This window comes from Dendropsophus ebraccatus, chromosome 15 (genome assembly GCF_027789765.1).
Source record: "Dendropsophus ebraccatus isolate aDenEbr1 chromosome 15, aDenEbr1.pat, whole genome shotgun sequence".
NCBI classification, from domain to species: Eukaryota; Metazoa; Chordata; class Amphibia; order Anura; family Hylidae; genus Dendropsophus; species Dendropsophus ebraccatus.
Window position 1 is genome coordinate 59,564,012 of NC_091468.1, and position 26,604 is coordinate 59,590,615.

General features: G+C 45.9%; 1 protein-coding gene across 1 annotated transcript in view; it reads left to right on the forward strand.

Moving 5' to 3' along the window:
• The window catches only part of GLP1R (glucagon like peptide 1 receptor), a 206,785-nt gene extending 180,594 nt beyond the window's left edge, over positions 1-26,191 (forward strand). The window contains exons 10-14 of the mRNA XM_069954373.1: positions 21,102-21,171; positions 21,399-21,487; positions 23,711-23,849; positions 25,202-25,243; positions 25,566-26,191. Coding sequence (XP_069810474.1) covers positions 21,102-21,171; positions 21,399-21,487; positions 23,711-23,849; positions 25,202-25,243; positions 25,566-25,703 — 478 coding nt within the window. The 3' untranslated portion in view covers positions 25,704-26,191. The remainder of the gene's footprint in view (positions 1-21,101; positions 21,172-21,398; positions 21,488-23,710; positions 23,850-25,201; positions 25,244-25,565) is intronic.
• Positions 26,192-26,604: the final 413 nt, after the last annotated feature.

The following is a 26,604-nucleotide window of genomic DNA, read 5'->3' on the forward strand; positions in this document are numbered from 1 at the left end:
TGCTGTGAGAGTGTGACATCTAGTGGTTGGAATAAGGAACAGCGGCCTCCTCTCCTAACCTGTGACACTAGAGTGATACAGTTTAACCAAGGCGTAAGAAAAGAAAAAAAAAAACATGTAGTGAGACACTACACATTCATGATGTATCAGCCCTCAGGAATAGTAACCCAAGCCAGGAGTGATAGGAAGCTATCTCTGCTTGGATCTATGTACAGCAGCAGCACTAACCTGTGTTCTGCAGCAGCACCTCTGACCTTTGTGCAGCAGCAATAACCTGTGTACTGCAGCAGCACCTCTGACCTTCGTGCAGCAGCAATAACCTGTGTACTGCAGCAGCACCTCTGACCTTCGTGCAGCAGCAATAACCTGTGTACTGCAGCAGCACCTCTGACCTTCGTGCAGCAGCAATAACCTGTGTACTGCAGCAGCACCTCTGACCTTCGTGCAGCAGCACCCCTGACTGTGAACAGCAGCAGCAAAACTAAACTGTTTATTGAAGTGCATGACTGTGACTCAGAACAAGCCTACACATTATATACCTAGCTAATGTATCAGGCCGGACCGCCACAACCTAAAGAAATACAGTATTAACAAATAATACCATATATAAACTTTACATATATACTTACACATAAATACAACACAATACATACCCCCATATGAGCCTAATAGCAACACTAACAATACATATAAAACTATATACAGTACAAGCCTATCTGCACATCCAATCCCCCAATACACCCCATCTGTACATGGGCCAGGTCTATAAGTTCAGTCTCAGCCCTTAGGGACCCATGCCAGTCCTCAAGTGACAGCCCTAGATGTGAACCATTGGCTTTAGGAGTCCAAGGAGCCCAGTCAGCGCCTGCTCCATTGATTCACTACAGGGAAAAGAACACACAGTGCTTACCACCACCCCATCTAATATCGAACATACCCCTCCTGTCCGCAAACTATAAAATGTCCGCCAACCTTACAAAATGTACAAATCAGCATCTTAATAGCCTAATCATAACAAGATTATAACATAACAGACAGATAACAGGGTAAAGTTCAGTAACCTGGAATCCCTTCACCTCTTATCACAAGAAAACAAAACAAAAAGCTATAGTGGCCTACAATAGCCCCCCACCAGGATTGGAGGATGGCCGGCCAGGTACCACAACTAAATTTACAAGCTTATCCTACATTTACAGGGAGCGATAATTCACCCAATCGATCATTTAATGATTTGGTTTTTATAACGATCAGCGTTAAGACGAATAAATCGTTAGAAAAATCATTTGAAAATTCGTAAGAAAAATCGCTATTGTGATCGTTTTTAGGATCGATTAAGCCCATCTTTAACATACGGTAAATCGGTGAAAGACTGTTTACACGAAGCGATCTGCGAATTTTCAGCGAACAACGATTTAAGAACATGTTGAAAGATTAAAATGAACGATTTCTCGCTCGCCGTTTAATCGTTTGCTGTGTTTACATGGTACGATTATCGCTCAAATGCGATTGTTTATGCAAAAATTCGAATGATAATTGTTCCGGTAAACGTAGCATTACCCTTTTCACTTTCCCTGACTATTCCCTAACACTATCTCTGCAAGAAAACTGACCCTTCACCCTCCCTATGCTAGCCCTGACCTCACTCTATTCCTAACCAAAATTCGGATACTGCAAAAGAAAACCTTCTCCACAGGAAAGACGCCCTACTGGAACGCAGCTTGCCATACTCCAAAGACCTGATCTCCCCATGCTGATCCATGCTGATCACCTCTCCCAGGTGCCTGCCACACTCCTGGGAACGGCAGATGGAAAATCAGCCTCTCTCTGGAGCACACACTGATAGTAACCACACCCACCAATGCTCTAGTCACCTCCAGAGCTGCACTCACTGTTCTGCTGATACATCATGTGACGTCTTATCCTTCAGTACCCTTCAGAGCTGCACTCACTATTCTGCTGTTACATCATGTCTTATCCTTCCAATAATCCATGCTCATTTTTTCTGATCACCTTACCAGTTCCATTTACCTGCACAGCTGCATTCTCACCTCTGGCTGATCTCCTGCTGGACTGTCACATGAACCAAGCTTGCTCTATTGTGTTGAATGTTGTAAAGAAAGCCCACATAGGAAGTGTATGACTATGGCCTTTGCAGGCCCAGAGAACATTAAATAACTGTCTATGCAGAAGATTTAGAGCTCTGTACCAGAAATTTGATGCCAACCAGTGCAGGTATCAGTCTGGAGTTCAGGTTACAGAGACTGGACACTCTGTCTAAACTAGCTTTGATATAAGAGACTATCTCTTCCACTGCTCCATGTCAGCCACACAGGGATTCTGAATCTAAAATATGAGGAGCTGTTTTACTCGGCACAGATTAGCTCCATGAGCCCACCAGGTACATTTATTTCCTGCTGGACACAATTATCTACCAAGGACAAGTTATAGTTTGTAGAAGCTTCAAATGAAACACAATGAAGTGAGAAGAGTTGGGAGGGGAAGGGGAGACGGTTCATGGCCCACACCTGCTAATAACCACATTGTCCCTCCATGTCCGTACACGTCCGAGCAGGGGACCAGCTGACACAGGGGGAGAAACATCAATGAGTAAACTGCAAAAAGTTGTGTACGAATTAAAGTGAATCTGACAATGCATGCCGTGGCCGGGGCGCTGGGTGCTGGTGTTGAACCAGCCGGTGGGCTCTGGTGTTTTGGGACTACCTGTCACAATGGCCAGGAGTGGTAACACTCCCGTACACACAGGCAAAAGGACTAGTGTGAGGTGCAAGGTGCGATGACAGAAATGACAGCTAACTAGTAGCTACAGAAACAGCTAACTAGTAGTTTCCTTCCTACTTAGTCAAGTGTTGAATAGAGAGCGGCTATCTTGCATCTGTGCTTTACTGCGGATCAGCCTTTTTCTTTGCTTCTCCCTTTTAAGGGGGTTAGCTGTCCTGATGAGAGAATCCACAGCATAGGCAAGGGGGTTACTCCTGTAATTCCGGTTGCTGCATGGTTAGGTTTAGCAGTGCATGACTGCTGTAGTCTCTGGCACTGAAAACAGGAACACAGCTTGACTGGCCTCCATTGCTCTGCTGGCAGGGACTAGACTACAACACCTCCTCACTGGCCTAGAGCCAGGCTCCAACTATCTAGCTACAGGAAGAAAGTGCTGAGTGTAAGAGTCTGTTAAGCAGGTTAAACCTTCTTACAAAACTGCAGCTGTGCGCAGGGGAAGTGAGACACCTAGTGGTTGGAGTAGGGCGCAGCAGCTACATAACCTAGCTGTGACACCTGACAGAAACACTTTTACCTGAGTGTGTGAAGATAAAGAAAAACACGTAGTGGGACACTACATACTCCCACACTTAGTTGTCCTCATCCTAACACTATGGGAAAAGTGAAAACAGAAGGTGGCACAGCAGAGTGTTAGCATAGACATATAAGAGCATAGTGGATAGAAGCATATAATAATATATAAGCATCAAATATTAATATAAAAATAAAAAAGATATAAACAATATAAAGTGCAGGAGGCACTAATCCAAGTGTCCATAATGCAGCAACTTATAAATACCAGGCAATCGTGAGATCGTCCATGGCATAATAATACAACACTGGAATAACAGGATGCATTATTGCCTTTATGCTTTGGGTAGGTAGCTAGGGTAGGTAGGCTATGATGTGTCAGTCTTTCTAAAACAAAAAGTTCCTCTCTCTTCACAAGAACAGAGGGGCGAAGGAAAGGGAAATGTTCACAGATAGGCAGGGCATGGAACACTTAAACTGTTGCAGGGATATTAACTGGGGACACACATAAACAATGGCCCTGAGTCCATCTTACAAGCGAGCAACTCTGCAGAGCGTGTTATAGCAACAGCTCTTCACTTTAGCTTCTTAACAGGCGTGCATCACCTGTAACCATGTCGACAAAAACACAAGACCTCATAGTAGTGAATGCAGTTGCAGTAGTCACAGGAGCAGCAGCAGGAGTGGTAATCGCCACATTATAGGTTATCTGAAACTGCACCTGGGTCAATTCTTTGAGCAGGCGAGGCCTCCCATTCAAAGACATAGCAGGAGGGATTCGGCACGGAGTCCGCAGACAGAGGTTCCCTGTGGAATCTCTGCGTCGAATCCGTAGTGTGAATGGGCCCTTATACCTCCTAAATAATCATCTGACCACTGTCCAGTTCAGTGATTGCTGCCAGTAAATGACTAGTATGAGGACTGGCATCTATTGGTTTTCATGGTTAAGTCCAAAGAATGGAGAGATCCTGTAGGCTTTACACTTCTCTTAGCATTAGATTGGTTGTGGCCATCAATGTATGAGAAGTTCTCTTCACCCCAACAACGTCAGCAACAATAAAGCACAATACAGAACCAGGACCTTGGAGTCTCTCAGTATTATACGTCTATCACAGTCAGTCACATTCATGCACTCTTCATTGTTCGGAAGGTCTCTTCTGCAAATGTCATATGATGTAAACCATTCAGCAGGCTCGCCGCACCGCAGGCATACAATGGTTTCCAGGGCTGACTGTTACTCACATATTTATTGTTCCTGAGTTTTGATTGTTCTGTGCTGTCCTTGTGCCACAACTTGTCACTGAATGCCTCGTGCTGGGACTTTTTGAATGAACCATTAATGCCAATCTAAAGCAGCAGGGAATGTGATATATGGCATGTTTGTAATTTACATTAATTTCTTTGTTTTTTGTTTTCAAAGCATATACTACAAAGGTATACTTACTTTTATCCAGGTCCAGTCTCCTGAAGCTCTTTAGTTTTGTGCTGGTTGAAAAAAAGAGACTAAACACATGAAGTCTCGGTCATCTGCGCTCTCACAGAGAACGCAGTCATGTGATTGACGGACACATTGAGCCGTGACTCTCTGTACTGACCGGGACTTCCTTTGTTTAGTCTTTTTTTTTTTTTTTTTTAATCAGCACACGACTATAAAGCTGCCTTCAGGAGACTGGACGTGGATACAAGTAAGTGTAGCTGTTATATAGCAGACTTCAAGGGACTGGACCTGGATTTAGTAAGTAATGCTGTTAAATAGCAGCCTTCAGGAGACTGGACCTGGATATAAGTAAGTATAGCTGTTATATAGCTGCCTTCAGGAGACTGGACCTGGATACAAGTAAGTATAGCTGTTATATAGCTGCCTTCAGGAGACCTGGATACAGTAAGTATAGCTGTTATATAGCAGCCTTCAGGAGACTGGACCTGGATACAAGTAAGTATAGCTGTTAAGTAGCTGCCTTCAGAAGACTGGACCTGGATACAGTAAGTATAACTGTTATATTGCAGCCTTCAGGGGACTGGACCTGGGTACAGTATAGCTTTGTAAATAAATAAATAAATAAATAAATAATGAATGTAAATTGCAAACTTGCTTTATCCCACATCCCCTGTTGATTTAGATTTTGAAGGTTATTCAGACCCTGACACTTTAAAGTTACAAAGTATCCAAAAACTATAACAAGGAGCCTAGCTGTACCCCATATAGAGGCAGAGCTATGTGTAGCCTCTTGTGCTCTGTCTACTGCCAGACATCTCAGTCCCCTCTCGACACCTATATCCCCCTCCAGACTCTGCACCTACAGATTTATCTGTCCCCGTCCAGCCCCTTTTGTCCCCCTTTTTCCTCCAGACTTCCCTGTCCCCTTTTTTCAGACCACCATGTCCTTTCCAGATTGCTCTGTCTTCTTCTAGACTTCTCTCCCCTCTGCAATCTCCTGTCCTTCTTTAGACCATTTTGTCCCCTTTAAATGGGTTATCCAGCGCTACAAAAACATGGCCACTTTCTTCCAGAGACAGCCCCGCTCTTGTCTCCAACTTGGGTGGGGTTTTGCTGCTCAGTTCCATTGAAGTGTATGGAGCTTAATCGCATACCGCACCTGAACTGGAGACCAGAGTGGTGCTGTCTCTGGAAGAAAGTGGCCATGTTTTTGTAGCACTGGATAACCCCTTTAAACTCCTTGGTTCTCCTTCAGATTTCTGTGCCCCCTCCAGACTCCTCTGTCCTCCTCCAGACTCCACCATTCTATCCATATGCTCAGTATTCATCTGGACTCCTCTGTCCTCTCCAAACTTACTGTCCTTCTCCCAGACTTTTCTGTCCTTTACCAGCCTCTTCTGTCTCCTCCCAACCCCTATCCTCCCCCACTTCTCTGTCCTTTACAGATCTGTCTTCCTCCACACTTTCTTCTCCTCTTCTAGACTCCTCTTTCAGCTTCAGAATCAGGACCCTTTAAAATGGGCAAATATGGGACAAAGAAGTGCTAATCAGCGGAGTCTTGAGGCTTCAGCTTTGTCTCTAATATAGAAAAAAACTTCTAATTGTTTTCTGGAATGGAGGCCACATGAGGCCAGGCTCTGCTGTTTATGGTAAAGAGGAGCTCAAGAAGTCCTCCCCTCCCACTGTGTACAGTCTCACTCACCAACTTCAATCACATGTAGATTAATTTTTTTCTGATTTCCATAACATTACACCCCCCCCCCCCTTGGTAAAATGTTGACTTTACAGCTTGGCGTCGATCATCGGCGATCAGTAGCCTCGCGCACCCAGCACTGGGTCTGTCTCCTTGGGACTGAGCTGATGCGAGTTATTACAGCGTCGGATGAGCTGTGGCGGTCATTCTCCATAGATGACCACCCCCACTGCGCCTCGCTGATGAATTAATCGCGCGGGAGTGATGCGGAGTCCAATATTTTATCGTCATTGGAATCACTGGAAAATAACAATTTACATTTACATAAAAATAACCGGCGATGAGTTAAATGAAAGTGTCTCATCAGCAGAGAAGATGTTTCCACAGAATAGTAATCAGCTCCGAGGCGCCGGCCGCGTGCTGCCCAGAGCGTGGATTGTATCTTGTTCTCTGGATGTTGCCGGTTTGGGGTGGGGGTGGGGTACGTTGTGTATTAGTTATTTATATGTCACCTTTCTCTAACATCCTGCGGAAAGGAGGAGGAGGAGGTCAGTATGTGGTATAAGGAAGGATATGGTATGTATAAAGAAGGGTGTGGGTGACTAGTATTGTATTATTCGACCACTGTCACTGTATGGCGATAATAATTGTTCACTTTGTGGTGGTATTATTCAGTCACTGTGTGTCGGCATTAGTCACTGTATGGCAGTATTATTTAACCACTATATGGCAATATTATCAGTCAATGTGTGGCAGCATTATTCAGTCACTATATAGCAGTATTATCAGTCACTGTATGGCAGTATTATAAGTCACTGTATGGTGTTATTATTCATTCGCTGTTTATTAGTGTTATTTAGTCACTATAATCATTCACTATAAGGCCATGTTCACACTCTGTAAGAGACCGGCCGTTCCTTGACCCCGGCTGGGTCATGGAACGGCTGGTCTCTGCACAGATCATCCCGGCCGGTACTGCAGTTCTTTATGGCCCGCATCAGAACTCCCCATAGGACACAATGAAGCAAGCAGCCTGAGCCACTCGCTTCATTGTGTGAACTGACAGGGTTTCCTACGGCCGCAATTCACTGAATTGCGGTCGCAGAAAACTGACATGTCAGATGTGTATACACTCCGGCCAGGATCCCATAGAACAAAAGGCTATGTTCCACTCCGCACAATGGCCGATGGCAACAACGGACGAATTTTTACGTAGTGTGAACATAGCCTAAGGCAGTATTATTCAGTCACTATATGGCAGTATTATCAGTCACTGAATGGTGGTATTATCAGTCACTATATGGCAGTATTATTTAGTCTCTGTATGGTGGTATTATCAGTCACTGTATGGTTGTATTATCCATCAATGAATATGAGTATTATTCAGTTACTTTATTGACATTATCAGTCACTGTATAGTGGTATTATTCAGTCACTGTATACTGGTATTATTCAGTCACTGTATACTGGTATTGTTCAGTTACTATATTGACATTATCAGTCACTGTAGACTGGTATTATTCAGTCACTGTATACTGGTATTATTCAGTCACTGTATACTGGTATTATTCAGTCACTGTATGTGGTATTTTTTAGTCACTGTATACTGGTATGATTTGGTTACTATGTTGCCGGTATATCAGTCACTGTATGGTGGTATTCTTTGGTCACATCTGCATTAACGCAGATTCTTTACTGTACAAGCAGTGAGACTGCGGAACTCTCTGCCACATGATGCTGTCATAGCCAAATTATTATATAAGTTCCAGGGAGGTCTGGATGCTTTTCTTGAAAAATATAATATTAAAAGTATTGGCAAATATGGTCATTAGATTTCTGGTGATACTTTGATCCAGGGATTATTCTGATTGCCATTGGAGTCGGGAGTTTTCTCCCTGTGATGGGGCAAGTGTCATCTGCCTCATAGGGGTTCTCGCCTTCCCCTGGATTAACACAGTAGGGTTTCCCTAGGTTGAACCTGATGGACTCTTGTCTTCTTTCAACCTTATTAACTATGTTACTATGTTACTTTATAAAGGTATCATTCAGGCACCACTGTGTGGTGGTATTCTTCAATCACAGTACAATATAGTATATTATTCAGTGACATTAAGGTGGTATTCAGACACTGTATGATGGTAGTCACTGTGGTGGTATTTAGCTAGTATGTTAGTATTATTCAGTCTCTAATGGCATTAGTAACTCCATGGAGTTTATATGCAATGTCTGTACATTAGTATTAGTCAGTGTATGGCAGTATTATTCAGTCAACGTTTGGCGGTATTATTCAGTCAGTGTATGGCGGTATTATTCAGTCAGTGTATGGCAGTATTATTCAGTCAGTGTATGGCAGTATTATTCAGTTAAAATGTTTGGCAGTATTATTCAGTCAATGTTTGGCGGTAATATTTAGTCAATGTTTGGCGGTATTATTCAGTCAGTGTATGGCAGTATTATTCAGTCAGTGTATGGCAGTATTATTCAGTCAATGTTTGGTGGTATTATTCAGTCAATGTTTGGCAGTATTATTCAGTCAGTGTATGGCAGTATTATTCAGTCAGTATATGGCAGTATTATTTAGTCAGTGTATGGCAGTATTATTCAGTCAGTGTATGGCAGTATTATTCAGTCAGTGTATGGTAGTATTATTCAGTCAGTGTATGGCAGTATTATTCAGTCAATGTTTGGCAGTAGTATTCAGTCAGTATGTGGTGGAATGAAATCTAAAAGGAAATCTAGAATAGGTTCCTGTATACAGGGCCGCCGATAGGGCAGTACAAGTGGTACTGCCGTATGGGGCCCGGACCCTAAGAGACATGGGGGGGGGGCCGCCGATCGCCGCCCCCCGACCGCTACGCTAGGGGGGCCCGCACGGCCCCCCTTGCCACTTGTCTTTGAGCATCCTGAGAAGCTGCGGCCGCGCAGCTTCTCGGGATGCACTGATCGCTTTGATGTTCCGCCCGCACAGTGAGCGGGCGGAACATTAAAGCAATCAGAATACAGGAGCAGGACCTGTCAGCGTCCTGCTCCTGTATTCTCTCCCATAGGCTGCCGGCACTTAATGCCAGCAGCCTATGGGAGGCCGGGCCGTGACCTTTCCGGCAGGCGTGATGATGTGACGTCATCACGTCTGCCGGAAGTCCCGTCCCTGCGGCTCGCAAGATGGAGCCCGAAGAGGAGGAGGAAGAGCTGCTGCCTGCAGCCACACCGCGCGGATTAGATGAGTAGGATGTTTGTTTTTTTAGGGGCACCTCTGGGGGCATTATTAGTATATGGGGGCACCTCTGGGGGCATTATTAGTGTATGGGGGCACCTCTGGGGGCATTATTAGTATATGGGGGCACCTCTGGGGGCATTATTAGTGTATGGGGGCACCTCTGGGGGCATTATTAGTGTATGGGGGCACCTCTGGGGGCATTATTAGTTCATGGGGGCACCTCTGGGGGCATTATTAGTTTATGGGGGCACCTCTGGGGGCATTATTAGTATATGGGGGCACCTCTGGGGGCATTATTAGTTCATGGGGGCACCCCTGGGGGCATTATTAGTATATGGGAGCACCTCTGGGGGCATTATTAGTTCATGGGGGCACCTCTGGGGGCATTATTAGTATATGGGGGCATCTCTGGGGGCATTATTAGTGCATGGGGGCACCTCTGGGGGCATTATTAGTATATGGGAGCACCTCTGGGGGCATTATTAGTTCATGGGGGCACCTCTGGGGGCATTATTAGTATATGGGGGCATTATTAGTATATGGGGGCATTATTAGTGTATGGGGGCACCTCTGGGGGCATTATTAGTGTATGGGGGCACCTCTGGGGGCATTATTAGTATATGGGGGCACCTCTGGGGGCATTATAAGTGTATTGGGGCACCTCTGGGGGCATTATTAGTATATGGGGGCACCTCTGGGGGCATTATCAGTTCATGGGGGCACCTCCGGGGTCATTATTAGTATATGGGGGCACCTCTGGGGGCATTATTAGCTCATGGTGGCACCTCTGGGGGCATTATTAGTATATGGGGGCACCTCTGGGGGCATTATTAGCTCATGGGGGCACCTCTGGGGGCATTATTAGTATATGGGGGCACCTCTGGGGGCATTATTAGTATATGGGGGCACCTCTGGGGGCATTATTAGCTCATGGGGCACCTCTGGGGGCATTATTAGTATATGGGGGCACCTCTGGGGGCATTATTATTTCATGGGGGCACCTCTGGGGGCATTATTAACTCATGGGGGCATCTCTGGGGGCATTATTAGTGCATGGGGGCCACCTCTAGGGGCATTATTAGCTCATGGGGGCACAGCAGGGAATCCTACATACAGGGGGCACAGCAGGGGATCCTACATACAGGGGGCATCCCACATTCCTACTCGCTTTACTGCACATAACACCACACAGCGCAGTTACTATGGGAGCCTACAGGGGGGAGAAAGGAAAGGAAGTTGCTAGAAATGTGCGGAGCCTAAATTGTTTGTCTCGCAGGTTCTAAGGGGATGAAACGTATCTGGAAGGAATCATCATGGAGGTCTGGGCCGGATGGAGAGGAAAAGGGAAAGTGACGCCTCAGATCAAAGAAGACGTCACCTGTGAGTCCCTGAATGACACTTTTCTTATTTTGTAGAACATCATTTAGTAGGGGCGCCCCGAGGTGACAGCTACTACATTATCTGTACTCAGACATATCACTGTGTTATCTGTGGTGTTACATAGGACTGCAGATGACATCTACATTATCTGTACTCAGAGGGATATCACTGTGTTATCTGTGCTGTTACATAGGACTGCAGGTGACATCTACATTATCTGTACTCAGAGGGATATCACTGTGTTATCTGTGCTGTTACATAGGACTGCAGGTGACATCTACTACATGATCTATACTCAGAGATATCACTGTGTTATCTGTGCTGTTACATAGGACTGCAGGTGAAATCTACTACATTATCTGTACTCAGAGATACCACTGTGTTATGTGGTGTTACATAGGACTGCAGGTGATATCAGGTGATTTCTCCAGGTTGCAGAAGTTCAAACTTCATTGTGCCCTGGTGTGCTGGTGTCTGTATGTCTGTATACATGTGTGCTGGTGTCTGTATACATGTGTGCTGGTGTCTGTATGTGTGTATACATGTGTGCTGGTGTCTGTATGTCTGTATACATGTGTGCTGGTGTCTGTATGTCTGTATACATGTGTGCTGGTGTCTGTATGTCTGTATACATGTGTGCTGGTGTCTGTATGTCTGTATACATGTGTGCTGGTCTCTGTATACATGTGTGCTGGTGTCTGTATGTCTGTATACATGTGTGCTGGTGTCTGTATGTCTGTATACATGTGTGCTGGTGTCTGTATGTCTGTATACATGTGTGCTGGTGTCTGTATACATGTGTGCTGGTGTCTGTGTGTGAGATCAATTCTAGAGAACTGGCTCATATATCCCATTTTCCCCAGTGGCTTAAAAAGTAACCTCTGTTATACAGTTATAAAATTGTAGAACCTAAATGTGAACAAGGTGCAATTCAAATAGACACTTACTTGTATAACTGTCTCTTGTGCTCTGTATGCAGTGCGTTATACTCACCCTTGCAACGTACAATTTATAGCGTGTCTACAAGCCCAGCGGGGCTCATTATGATGGAGACTAAAACTTATACAAGAGTGGGGTAGGGGTTCCCCTGTATTCAGAATGCTGTTGAGTGCTAGGCAATGCCCCGTCTGGGATTATTGAATTTCGAGGGTCTATGCAGAGCAGGATAAAGACACCTCTGCTGCACAAACAGGATCTCCTAGAAAGCGTTCTCACCGCCATGTATTCGCTATCACTGGCTTGGGTGAGCTAAACTAGTCTGCCTGGGGGGGGGGTGATTTGTATATGCTCACTAACATGGAACAGCCTCATTATATTAGCCTTATCAACATATTCTATGTTAGTGAGCATACCAGGGGGGGGGGGATATTGGTGAACATATACAAATCAAACAGCCCCCCCAGACCCTCGAAATTCAATAACCCCAAACGGGGCATTGCCTAGTACTCAACAGCATTCTGAATACAGGGGAACCCCTACCCCACTCCTGTATAAGTTTTAGTCTCCATCATAATGAGCCCCGCTGGGCTTGTAGACACGCTATAAATTGTACGTTGCAAGGGTGAATATAATGTACTGCATACAGAGCACAAGAGACAGCTATACAAGTAAGTGTCTATTTGAATTGCACCTTGTTCACATTTAGTTTCTACAATTTTATAACTGTATAACAGAGGTTACATTTTAAGCCACTGGGGAAAATGGGGTATATGAGCCAGTTCTCTAGAATTGATCTGAACCAAATTATACCTCCCAGCAAGGCGTGGGTCGAACACACAATTTTTTTTTTTATTAATGTGGGGGGCCCAGACACTTTGGTTGTATGGGGCCCCGAAATTCCTGATGGCGGCCCTGCCTGTATATCACTGCTTTGTCCATTCAACCAAGGCTGGCTGGGACAGGAGGGAGACATAACAGGCCGTCATGTAAAGTGCAGTATCTTCCCCTGCCAGAAAGGGGCACTGATCACGTATATGTGGTGGGGCGCAGTGTGGGCACTGCTATGTAGACTTCCCCAGTCTGCTCTTGTCCTTTATGAGTAGATATGTCCAGCTCCTTTTATTGACTCCCATTACTGCAAAGAACATTGGGGGAGATTTATTAAACATGGTGTAAAGAGAAATTGGCCCAGTTGCCCCTAGCAACCAATCAGATTCCATCTTTCATTCCTCACAGACTCTTTGGAAAATGATAGGTGGAATCTGATTGGTTGCTAGGGGCAACTGAGCCCGTTTCACTATACACCATGTTTGATAAATCTCCCCCAATGTATATGACTGATTATTGCTCGGATATACAGTATATACAGCAGAACATCAGCATCAACACACTGGACGTCTGATACAATTGTAAAACTTGACTAAACATCAGCCTTAAAGTCACTTTTTATAGATATTATTAGTGTAAGCCACGAGCAGCCATTCTGCATAATTAATCTCCTGAAGCCTGTAATTCCTGTCCGACACCCACAGGGATCCCCGGCAGCCGCAGCGGCAGAGGCGGCCATCACCGCAACAAGTGATTGCACATGATTAGATACCAAGCCTCCATCATAAATATTCAGAGAGATAAAGTAATGAAGCCGATAGAATACAGAGGAGGATATCCATGACAATAACACCAAACACGGCCCAGAGGAATACCACATTTTCAGGATCTGTCACAAAATGCACAACTGACATGAAATCCAACGCATTTCAGGCTCAACAGCTGCCCAATAAGCAATGAAGATATGTTACATGTGACATGGGATATAATAAAGGTATCTGCACGTTTCAAGCAATGTCTGTCCTAATGGTGCAGAAGAGGTGAGACGCTTACGCACTTTGGGGGGGATTTATGAAGACCGGCGCACAAGTATGCCGGCCTTATATTACGCGACGCCTCCGCCCCGCCTTGTCATGCCCCCCCTAAGCTCCCCCAGCCCCAGCGATCGGGCAAGTAGAGCGTACGGCAGGTGTACGCCAGGGAGAAGGGCCGAATCTGCACCTTTTCCCCGGCGTACACCTCGGGCGGACGTATGATAAATGTCCCCCTCTGTGTTATCACAGCCTTGAAAGTGCATCAGGAGTGAGACGTGACTGCACTGCGTGCAATAGGCGTCTTAAAGGGGTAGTTCACCCCCCCAAAAAAAATTCAAATCAACTTGTGGCAGAGATTTATAATTTATTTCTTTTAAAAAGTCTATTAAAGTCTTCCAGTACTTATCAGCTGCTGTATGTTCTGCAGGAAGTGGTGCATTCTTTCCAGTCTGGAAAGCAGGAGAGGTTTCCTATGGGGATTTACTACTGCTCTGGACAGTTCCTGTCACAGACAGAGGTGGTAGCAGAGAGCACGGTGTCAGACTGGAAGAATACATTACTTCCTGCAGGACAGGAAGAATGGAGATTTTTTAATAGAAGTAAATTAGACGATCGCTCACTCAACTTCTGATCAACCATCAGTCCATCTATTCTAATATATATATATGTGTGTGTGTGTGTGTCTGTGTGTGTGTATATATATATATATATATATATATATATATATATATATATATATAAATATATATTCTTCATGTTCCGATTGTCCTGGTGCATCAGATGTGATCTAAGTCAGGGAAAGAGAGATTCTTATGCGTTTCAGAGTTCAGCATGAAGCAGTTTTGCACTTTGCATTGTAACACTGTAACACTGGGGTCCCATATGTGAGACTCTGACGCATTTCAGCTGCTGTTACAGTGACCAGGTATCACAGAGGGTAGCAAGGGGCAGTTCTGTTACAGTGACCAGGTATCACAGAGGGCAGCAAGGGGCAGTTCTGGGGGTTGCATTTATTTTCCTTTGCCCATGTTGGGGGTGCTGGGCTGGCGGCGGTACAAGAAGCAGTATAAGACGCAGAGAACACTGTAATGCTCAGCCTGATGATGTAGAGATTAGCGGCTGTAATTAAGAGCAGGTGTGAAAGACGCACTCAGACTATTTGCTTCACAGTGCGTGAAAGGGATTGTATGTTACATGAAAGAACGAGACTGAAACTGATTATAGGAAAGGGGGGGGGGGCGAGGTTTATTGGAGGGGTGTGCTGACTCTTTCTTCTTACAGAAATATCTTAGCACCTGCTTAAAATCTGCTAATTGTCGTCTTATGTTCAGATATTTTTTAGGTTTTGCATCAGAGGCTGCTGAAACCAGATTATGACTATTATTATTATTTCTTGAACAGCCTCTAGTGGCTGTGACTGGTATGGCAGCCTGCTGATTGATATCTTTACATAGCAAGACATATTTTCCAAGAGCTGTGGTTAAACTTTTCTTTCACCCAGGGCAAAGATTCAGTTCTCTGACCTGTATAAACACACTGGTGAGGAGAGGATCAATTGTTATTGCCCCATTTTCTACCAGTACCTGAAGCTTGTTACCCTCCTGCCCCCTCCCCTAGCTATAGCACATACAGGGCACTCATACGGAGCTCATTAGAAAGCTTGAGGTTTATGACATTGAGCAGGATGGAGGCCGTGTATTACATCGGGCAGGATGGAGGCCGTGAGCAGGATGGAGGCCGTGTATTACACTGAGCAGGATGGAGGCCGTGTATTACACTGAGCAGGATGGAGGCTGTGTATTACATCAGGCAGGATGGAGGCCATTTGTTACACTCAGCAGGATAGAGGCCATGTATTACATCAGGCAGGATGGAGGCCGTGTATTACACTGAGCAGGATGGAGGCTGTGTATTACACTGAGCAGAATGGAGGCTGTGTATTACACTGAGCAGAATAGAGGCCGTGTATTACATCGGGCAGCATGGAGGCCGTGTATTACATCAGGCAGGATGGAGGCCATGTATTACACTGAGCAAGATAGAGGCCGTGTTTTACATTGAGCAGGATGGAGGCCGTGTTTTACATCGAGCAGGATGGAGGCTGTGTTTTACATCGAGCAGGATGGAGGCCGTGTATTACATCAGGCAGGATGGAGGCCGTGTATTACACTGAGCAGGATGGAGGCCGTGTATTACACTGAGCAGGATGGAGGCTGTGTATTACACTGAGCAGGATGGAGGCTGTGTATTACATCAGGCAGGATGGAGGCCGTGTATTACACTGAGCAGGATAGAGGCCATGTATTACATCAGGCAGGATGGAGGCCGTGTATTACACTGAGCAGGACGGAGGCTGTGTATTACATCAGGCAGGATGGAGGCTGTGTATTACACTGAGCAGGATGGAGGCTGTGTATTACATCAGGCAGGATGGAGGCTGTGTATTACACTGAGCAGGATGGAGGCTGTGTATTACATCAGGCAGGATGGAGGCCATGTATTACACTGAGCAGGATAGAGGCCATGTATTACATCAGGCAGGATGGAGGCCGTGTATTACACTGAGCAGGACGGAGGCTGTGTATTACACTGAGCAGGATGGAGGCCATGTTTTACATCAAGCAGGATGAAGGCCGTGTTTTACATCGAGCAGGATGGAGGCCGTGTTTTACATCGAGCAGGATGGAGGCCGTGTATTACATCAGGCAAGATAGAGGCCGTGTATTACACTGAGCAGGATTGAGGCCGTGTATTACACTGAGCAAGATAGAGGCCGTGTTTTACATCAAGCGGGATGGAGGCCATGTATTACATCAGGCAGGATGGAGGCCATGTATTACACTGAGCAAGATAGAGGCCGTGTTTTACATCAAGCAGGATGGAGGCTGTGTTTTACATCAAGCAGGATGGAGGCTGTGTTTTACATCAAGCAGGATGGAGGCCGTGTATTACATCAGGCAGGATGGAGGCCGTGTATTACATTGAGCAGGATGGAGGCTGTGTATTACATCGGGAACGATGGAGGCTGTGTATTACATCAGGCAGGATGGAGGCTGTGTATTACATTGGGCAGGATGGAGGCCGTGTATTACATCAGGCAGGATGGAGGCCATGTATTACACTGAGCAAGATAGAGGCCGTGTTTTACATTGAGCAGGATGGAGGCCGTGTTTTACATCGAGCAGGATGGAGGCTGTGTTTTACATCGAGCAGGATGGAGGCCGTGTATTACATCAGGCAGGATGGAGGCCGTGTATTACACTGAGCAGGATGGAGGCCGTGTATTACACTGAGCAGGATGGAGGCCATGTATTACATCAGGCAGGATGGAGGCCGTGTATTACACTGAGCAGGATGGAGGCTGTGTATTACATCAGGCAGGATGGAGGCCGTGTATTACACTGAGCAGGATAGAGGCCATGTATTACATCAGGCAGGATGGAGGCCGTGTATTACACTGAGCAGGACGGAGGCTGTGTATTACATCAGGCAGGATGGAGGCTGTGTATTACACTGAGCAGGATGGAGGCTGTGTATTACATCAGGCAGGATGGAGGCTGTGTATTACACTGAGCAGGATGGAGGCTGTGTATTACATCAGGCAGGATGGAGGCCATGTATTACACTGAGCAGGATAGAGGCCATGTATTACATCAGGCAGGATGGAGGCCGTGTATTACACTGAGCAGGACGGAGGCTGTGTATTACACTGAGCAGGATGGAGGCTGTGTATTACACTGAGCAGGATGGAGGCCATGTTTTACATCAAGCAGGATGAAGGCCGTGTTTTACATCGAGCAGGATGGAGGCCGTGTTTTACATCGAGCAGGATGGAGGCCGTGTATTACATCAGGCAAGATAGAGGCCGTGTATTACACTGAGCAGGATGGAGGCCGTGTATTACATCAGGCAGGATAGAGGCAGTGTATTACACTGAGCAAGATAGAGGCCGTGTTTTACATCAAGCGGGATGGAGGCCGTGTATTACATCAGGCAGGATGGAGGCCATGTATTACACTGAGCAAGATAGAGGCCGTGTTTTACATCAAGCAGGATGGAGGCTGTGTTTTACATCAAGCAGGATGGAGGCTGTGTTTTACATCAAGCAGGATGGAGGCCGTGTATTACATCAGGCAGGATGGAGGCCGTGTATTACATTTAGCAGGATGGAGGCTGTGTATTACATCGGGAACGATGGAGGCTGTGTATTACATCAGGCAGGATGGAGGCTGTGTATTACATCGGGCAGGATGGAGGCCGTGTATTACACTGGGCAGGATGGAGGCTGCGTATTACAATTAGCAGGATGGAGGCCGTGTTTTACATCGAGCAGGATGGAGGCCGTGTATTACATCAGGCAGGATGGAGGCCATGTATTACACTGAGCAGGATAGAGGCTGTGTATTATATCGAGCAGGATGGAGGCCGTGTATTACATTCCCGTGGATAATGAGCAGTAATGAGGATCTACTTATCACAGTCGTGTCAGACCCCGGAGGAGATGTAATTATTATCTCCAGGAGAACAGGAAGCGGAGACAGAACACTCATCACTGCTCTCTAATAAACCAGCGATCGGCTCCATTAGCCACAATATGTGTCGTCAGCCATAAGTGTCAATCACCAGGAGAAGCGCCATCTAGATCACCTCTGGATAAAACGGCATAGAGGCAGATCAGAGAGAAGAGACCAGAGAGAAGCGTCTGTGACAAACAGCAGCCGAATACTGAATACAGATACAGCGATTAGTCTTTATTTATGAAGATTCGTGAGATTTGTCCCACTGATTTTGTACTGATGAGAATTACATAATGACTCCTTCCTTGTTCCTGTTCTTCCTTTCATCTCAGCCTCCTCAGCCCCTCTATCCTTTTGTTCTGCTCACGTCCTCCCTTCCTTCCTTCTTGTCTTCTCTTTGTTCCCTTCTCCTGCTTTCTCCTTTTTCCCTCATTTCCTTTGTTCCTCCTTAATTCTTTCCCTCCTTCCCTCTGTTCCTACTGGAGTGTGCAAGCACAACAGCCCAGAGGGGGCAGATGGTAGAGTGGTAGGAGGGGTATGAGCTAGGCCCACCCCTGAATACACGGACTTGGCACTGCCAGAATACTAGGAGTTGTAGTGATGGTGAGCTGTGTGAGTTGCACACTACTAAAGATAGACTACAAGCTCTAAAACAGTCAAGTGTGAACAGTACAGTAGATAATAAACTTGCTATCAGAGATTCCTTCGATGGGGGTGGACCTTTAGGTATACTTGAATAGGTTTGTAGAGTATGTGACAGCTAGACGCTAAGTTCATATAGGACTTGGCTTTAGCTTGGTGCAGTGTAGTTATTTGAGGGTGGGAGTTTATCCAGCCCATAAGGTTCTCAACTAGAGAGGCCTCTGACCACCTTTGAAGTGGCGATAGAAAAATACCTGCGTCCACAGGGATGAACATCTGCCTTGACTATCCTGTGGGCACTGAGTGACACACGATCAGGGATGTAGGCCCCAAATCTGGGTAAGCTAGCCGTTGGGGTGACCCTTCAGGAATACTAGAGACTTGCAAGCAGAGTCTCAGCTTGAATAATGCACTTTGCTAACTGCTGGTTTGACTTGACTGAAGACAGAACCTCCTGTAAATTCTGATAGCCCTTCTGTGGGATAAAGTTATCCCTTATCTCTTTCACTTACTAAGGTTGTTCTAGCCAGACATAGCTAGCTCTGGAACTCTTCTTGTATACTAGATAACTCATTCACTGTAACCTCTCTAGTCTGCACTTTCTCTCTCCTCAGACTAGCAATTTCTGACTAAGGGCACCTTTACACAGACAGATTTATCTGACAGATTTTTTTAAGCCAAAGCCAGGAATGGATTTAAAAAAATCTCTCCTTTATGACTTGTTTTCTGCTTATATTCTGTTCCTGGTTTTGGCTTTAAAAAATCTGTCAGATAAATCTCTCTGTGTTAAGGCAATCTAACGGAAACTGAAACTTGCTTTACCTCATATCCCCAGGGAGCTCTAGGATTGGGAGAAACCCACCCTATGACTGAATCTGAGGCCTCTGATAGGCTGGGTGTGAGGGGAGGGTGTTGTGTGAGGTACTTTGTGATAGGCCACAACACATAATCAACCCAAAACAGTTAACCCTTGTTTAGTTTTGCTTTCAGCGGAACCTGATTAGTGTATGTGGGACAGTGACACCAAGTGGCAGGAATTGCATATTACAGCTATCCATCTCAGTGCATACACATATACAGGATACCGACCTATACCTGCTAGAAAAGGAGTAGTGGACACCCTCTCCGGGATACTGCACTACCATTCCTTCTCTCCCTTCCATTCCTCCTTACATCCCTCTCTCTCCATTCTTATTCTCCCTGCCTTCCTTATCAGATACACAGCTGGGGGCCCATCCATAATATCCAAAACAGACTGGACCTCAAACTCACACATTGTAACAATATAGGCGAGCGGCATGCTTTCCCCCTGACAGCGCCCCTCTCCTGCTGCTGTATGGTATTACAGGTTAGCTTGTTTTACATAAATTCCAGATACATGGACTATGGATAAGGGTGGTGTTGTTTTTTGATAACATTAGATGTTCCTTTGAGCAGAGGGACATATCCTAGATGGGTGGTAGACATTTGCATGGCTGCTTCCAATTACAGCTGATGATGGGGACCGGGTAGCGGAGGTTTGGCGTATTCTTTCAGTGGTCACTCCTTGGAGAAATCCATTCGTTTCTTAGTAAACAACACTCAGCTGATCTATATTCTTACTTTTTTTAGTGACTTTACACCAGATTGTTAACATCCTATAAAGTGAGCGGGGAAGCAGCTGCCGCCATCTCTGGGGGATAATAAAATGTTATTTGGCAGCCACTCACTTGCCGTAGGTTCATTCAAGCTTCATCTCCCATGTAGTCGCTCTCCGTAGTTCTGTAATTACTCTCCCAGCACACAAGAGGTTAACCGGGAAGCAAACGACAGGACTGGCGCATTTCAGGAAGGCCTATAAAACGCGTCGGGTCTATAAATCACATTAGAGATTGCGGAGAGGGAAGTGATTGGCATTGTGTAGTTGCAGCATCAACACGTCGGATGACACGGCAGACACCACACAAATCATTACAGATGGATCGACTGGTTTCACTGCCAGCATGAGGCCCGCCAGTATCTGCCCGAAACCTTCATCTCTCACTAAATCATCAAGTAAACAGGAACATTTGTCTGAATTTGGGTTTTTAACTCGGGGTAATAAATCATTGTGTTTTCTCCGTAGCTGCTGGACGCGGAATTATAACATGAACTACTGGCTCATCATCCGCCTGCCGATCCTGATCGCCATCGGGGTGAGTCGCCAATGACAACTCAGGCCCATTATAAGCTGACACACTGATCCCAGACCTTGACTTCTACCATTCTCACTTCTAATGAGCCTTAATAGTTATATCTGATCCTGGGAAAGCTGGATGACCACCCCAAAGCTGCAGTGTCATCCATATTGGTTGTCACTCAGCTTTCCCAGGGACAGAATGGAAACTTTAAAGTGAAGTTCTGTCCCTTTCTCTGTATACAGGTGAACTTTGTCATCTTCATCCGGGTCATCTGTATCATCATCTCCAAGCTGCAGGCCAATCTGATGTGCAGGACGGACACCAAGTGCAGGTACAGCGATCTCCTGTCATTGATGGGGGCACTACTGTATATGTGTGTCGGTTAGCAATGAAATTATTTCACATGGAGTGCAGCAGCAATAATCCCAGTAATGCAGCAGTTTACATTCAGGATGATGGAGCCGCCATCAGCACCCCGGCCATGAATCCTGACTCTACTTTACTGTAAAGACTCTTAGAACGTGGAACACGGGATCTGATCCCCAATAATGGAGGAGGGAGAGTACAGAGAACAATCTAGAAATGCTGTTCTCACTGTGTAGTAGTCTACAGTGTTCCTCTCATCTCATTGCCTGTTGGGGGTGATAAAGCCATCACCTGACTTGCCTTCACTTCCTGTCGCTTGTTTACACTGTGTCCTATAACATCAAAAATAAGGTTTCTTCTATATCCTTTCTCTTCTGCTGCCCCCTGTATTGATACTGTCATAGCACAATCCTGTCAGCAGCCTGTCCCTGCTCACTGCTGCCCCCTGTAATGACACAATCATAGCACAATCCTGTCAGCAGCCTGTCCCTGCTCACTGCTGCTCACTGCTACTTCCTGCATGGTGTCCCACCACGGGTGTTGCTACTAGTTACACCCTTTGCAAAAGCCTGTACTTTTTGTGTGTTAGTGATGATGAAGTAGTGATAAAGTTTCGCCACAAGATGTTGCTATTATGAGTGTATATACTTAGTTGATGCACAGCTGTAGGGTTATTGTTTATTAGTATGTCACATGGATCTGTAGACCAATGAGCGTGTTCTCTTCTTCTGTCTTATCACTTCTCCCTTTGCTTCTTCTATATGCACTCTTCACCCATTCACAGCACACCTTATAGGGGGCTGTAGATAGGAAGTCACGTGGGTATAGAAAGTGTAGAGGCTCTAGTCAGGTTCCTGTGCAGTAAGGAAGCAAGACAGGACAGTCCCATCAGCAGTAAAGTTGGACCCTGGCCCTCTGCCAGGTCCCCAGTCTCAGTGTGCAGTCTAGAAGCAGACTAAGGCAAATGAAGCTAACCTTTTCTCCTCAAGTAACTCCACTCAACACTATGCAGTGTTAAACCCTTCTTTAGAGAGGACACGTCAGAGATCATAGTGCAGAGTCATAGTGCAGGACAGTCCACAAAGCAGAAAGCTAGAAACTAATCCGGATAGAGCAAAGTTGCTAAAAGCCTATGAACTCTATCTCGCAGCACGGGTGTCAGCAGGGAATCCTCAACATTCCGCTCATCCCAGGTTACAAGGTCTGGGGCTTGTGTCACCCACTAGGACAGGTCCCCTAGAAGGCAATAGGTGGTGCGAAGACCCAAAGGTCAAAACACGGGCACAAGTATTCTCTCTTTCTTCTCAAGTATTCCTCTACCTCATGCTCCAACATCCCGGCAGAGCACAGTACTAATTAGGTTGGGACTCTCACGACATCCTCCTCTCTACTCTTCTGACTCTATAAACTCAGTCCACACGACTATACTACTCCTTTTCCGCTTACTACAGATTTGGATCCTAATTTATCAAGTGTCTTACCTTATTAATTGTCAGACCTTATTTATGATAAAGAGACTCTGTGATTCCTCGCCCCATACCTACACAGTACACAAACACTCCTTGGCTCATCTCCCCTTTCTGTGGGTAGCAGTGCAGATAGTCCTGGTGGGTCAACACTCCACTCCGGACAACCGTGACTACAACCCAAGGGACCCCGCAACAGTTTGGCAGGTCATTGACCACAGGGGAACAAGGTATACCCAGTCCTCTAAACTTAAAGCACGTGTGCCATCATACATGTGTGCCCAACCGGCACTGGCGTCACAAAATAACATCACTGGGCCCGGCTATATCTCGGCCAACCACCATAGAACTGGCGTCAAACTCTACCATCTGACAAGTAACCGGCCGTACCTCAGGGGGTTACCACACCTGTACAGACACTGTCATAGCACAATCCTGTCAGCAGTCATTCCCTGCTCACTGCTGCCCCCTGTACTGACACTGTCATAGCACAATCCTGTCAGCAGCCATTCCCTGCTCACTGCTGCCCCCTGTACTGACACTGTCATCGCACAATCCTGTCAGCAGCCATTCCAAGCTCACTGCTGCCCCCTGTAGTCACACAATTATAGCACATTCCTGTCAGCAGCCATTCCCAGCTCACTGCTGCCCCCTGTGTACAGGGCTTTGTACCCTCAGGCTCGTTCTGCCACCTCCGTCACTTTCTTTTCTCTCATTTACAGACTCGCCAAATCCACCCTGACGCTGATCCCGCTGCTGGGGACTCATGAGATCATTTTTGCCTTCATAACTGATGAACACGCCAAAGGATCCTTACGCTACATCAAGTTATTCTTTGAGCTGTCCTTCAGCTCTTTCCAGGTAGGGGATGTAGCTATCTGACTTTACAGTAGGGAGCTGTATAACAGAACTACATCAGGACTACATCATACTGTATGTAGCAGAGTCTGTTATATTTGACATGGCTGATATAGCAAAGTGTTCTCTGTAGGTAAAGGTGACATCAAAGCTAAATGACTATATCAGCTCTGCTACATCTGCATACCTCTATACCAGGACGCAGTTCTCTTTATAAAATTTACTTCTTAGTTACCAAATGGGGCACTATAGTACTGTTGGGTTGCACAGGATGAGCACTGGACAGCACAGTGACTCCCCAGGTTATAATACTCTCAGCACACAGGCGTCTGCAGTGATTGGCGCCTCTCTACAGTACAGAGGTGGTACTGCATGTCCTTTACTGCTCCTTACCTGTGCCAGGGTGAGCCGTCCCTGTGAATACCAGCAGAAGGCAGCTCTATGATATTGTCCTGATACACTGTGTACAGCCAGAAATATATTGCCAGCAGAGTGTACAGCCAGGAGTATATCATCATATATCGTCAACATTGTGTACAGCCATGAGTATATGACCAGCAGATGATCCGTATGCTGATCACACAGCCACACTAATAACATACAGATCAGACCTCCACTCCATGATAAACACAGGTCATTCACAAACCATAATATGATGATCAATAAAAAACATTTATTAAAAACTTGCACGGGTTTCAAGGCTGGACTGGCCTCTTCCTCTGGTGCATAACAAACAATCTATTCACGGATGGATAGATAGATAGATAGATAGATACGCACACACACACACACACACACTCAAACAAACAGATATGACATAGAATACTACAGCCTAGTTCTTAAAGTGACAGTGCACATAGAACACTTTTAAAGTGACAGTCTGCTGCTAATACAGTACTGCCACTTTATAAGTGTGCACTGTCCCTTTAAACTGAGTTGTGCTATTCCATGCCATTTTAGTTTGTTTTTATATGTATACATATGTGTCCGTGAATAGATTGTTTACTATGCACCTGAGGAAGAGGCCAGTCCAGCCTGGAAACCCATAGTGCGAGTTTTTAATAAATGTTTGTATTGATCATCACATTTGGATTTGTGAATGGCCTATGCCTGTGTTTATCGTGGAGGTCTGATCTGTTCTTTTAACTCCAGCTTGGCTTGACAGGAAGGCTGCGGTGTTTGGTTCCCGCACATGTGCTTGGAGAGTTGTTCCTCATACTGGCACATTATCTGGTGAGGGAGCCTGCTCTTAAACACAAGTAATAACTGGCTATTTGATCACTAGGATTCTGCACCATGGAGCGCTGTCTATTATTTCTTTTCTAGACACTAATAACTTGTCTCTGCTCTTCCAGGGCCTGATGGTTGCTGTATTGTACTGCTTCATCAACAATGAGGTAAGATGTAGCAGAGCTAAATACCTGACACAATGTCTCTGCAGCTCCAGACACAAGCCCTAAGGGCTTCACATGACTGGCCGCAAGATCTCTGCGCATCACAGCTAATAGAAGTGAATGTGAATGCTTGGTGGTTATATGTGCGCCACAACACAGCCACACTATAATACAACACAATTACACCACAACATTATCCTGTACCCCAGGTGTCATTATCCTGTACCCCAAGTGTCAGTGTGTCTTAACTCTGTACCCCGACATGACATGTTCTTTACATATTATATATTATAATGTCACCTTCTCCCTCCTTTTCCGTTCTTAGGTCCAGGCTGAGTTCCAGAGGAGATGGGAGCGATGGCGGCTGGAGCATATATACAGCCAACGCGACAGCAGCATGAAACCCATCAAGTTCCCAGCTAACAGTCTGAGCAGCGGGGTGACCGTGGGCAGCAGCGTCTAACCTCACCCACTCCCTCATTGCTGGATACCCACTGCCCAGGCATGAACTATGGGACCACCAAAGGAAATCTCACAGGCAGCGAGCCATCGTTTTGCACAAGACGCCATCTTCTCTTGTTGTTTCTATATAAGTCACATTGACATTTTGCTGCTTTCAGTCTCTGTGCTTGTATCTGCTGGTGGGTCTCCTCACCCGCCGCTCAGTCCTCAGGAGAAGAGGTTGGAGGATGATGAGGACAAGGTAAATCTTTGGCTTCTCGTCTCCACATCTGAGGTAGCGGTGACACGGATGGACACATAGTGCCGCTGCCTCTTGAATACAGGTTTTAATGGCATTGATGAATTGTATGGCCTTAGTGGCCCGGAGAACGTCCTCAAGGATCTTCGTGTTAAAGTGACAGTGCTTTATTTTCTGGGCTTCTCTTTGAATGTCTACACCAGCGCCTTCACCGGTCTTCATGGATGTTCAGAGTGCCTATCGGGGGATGGGAGGGGTCAACATGATTGTTTTTCATTTTACCTGCAATAAACTTGATATGTAGGTGATGATATCGCTGTAAGTATCTTCTCGTACAGAATCCCCACAGACCGTTCACAGCCCAGTGGGTGGTGGGGATGGGATGTTAAAAGTGTAATTTTAGTTACCAGCAGCTTTTTCCGCCTCCTCTAAGATGCTGTTCTAGGCACTAGACCATCACGGTAATATACACCTTGGCCTGCAAGCAGTGTATATGTATGCTAGAGGTACAAGCAATGACAGAGCTCCATGGTGTAGAAGTATCACACAGAGGAATACAAACAGAAGTAAATGTGGACTCCCCGACCTGGTGGAGTTGTGCAAGTCTAAAGCATCACTCTCACTATAATGGGTGCAGGGCTATGGGACCACAGCCCTCCTGTAA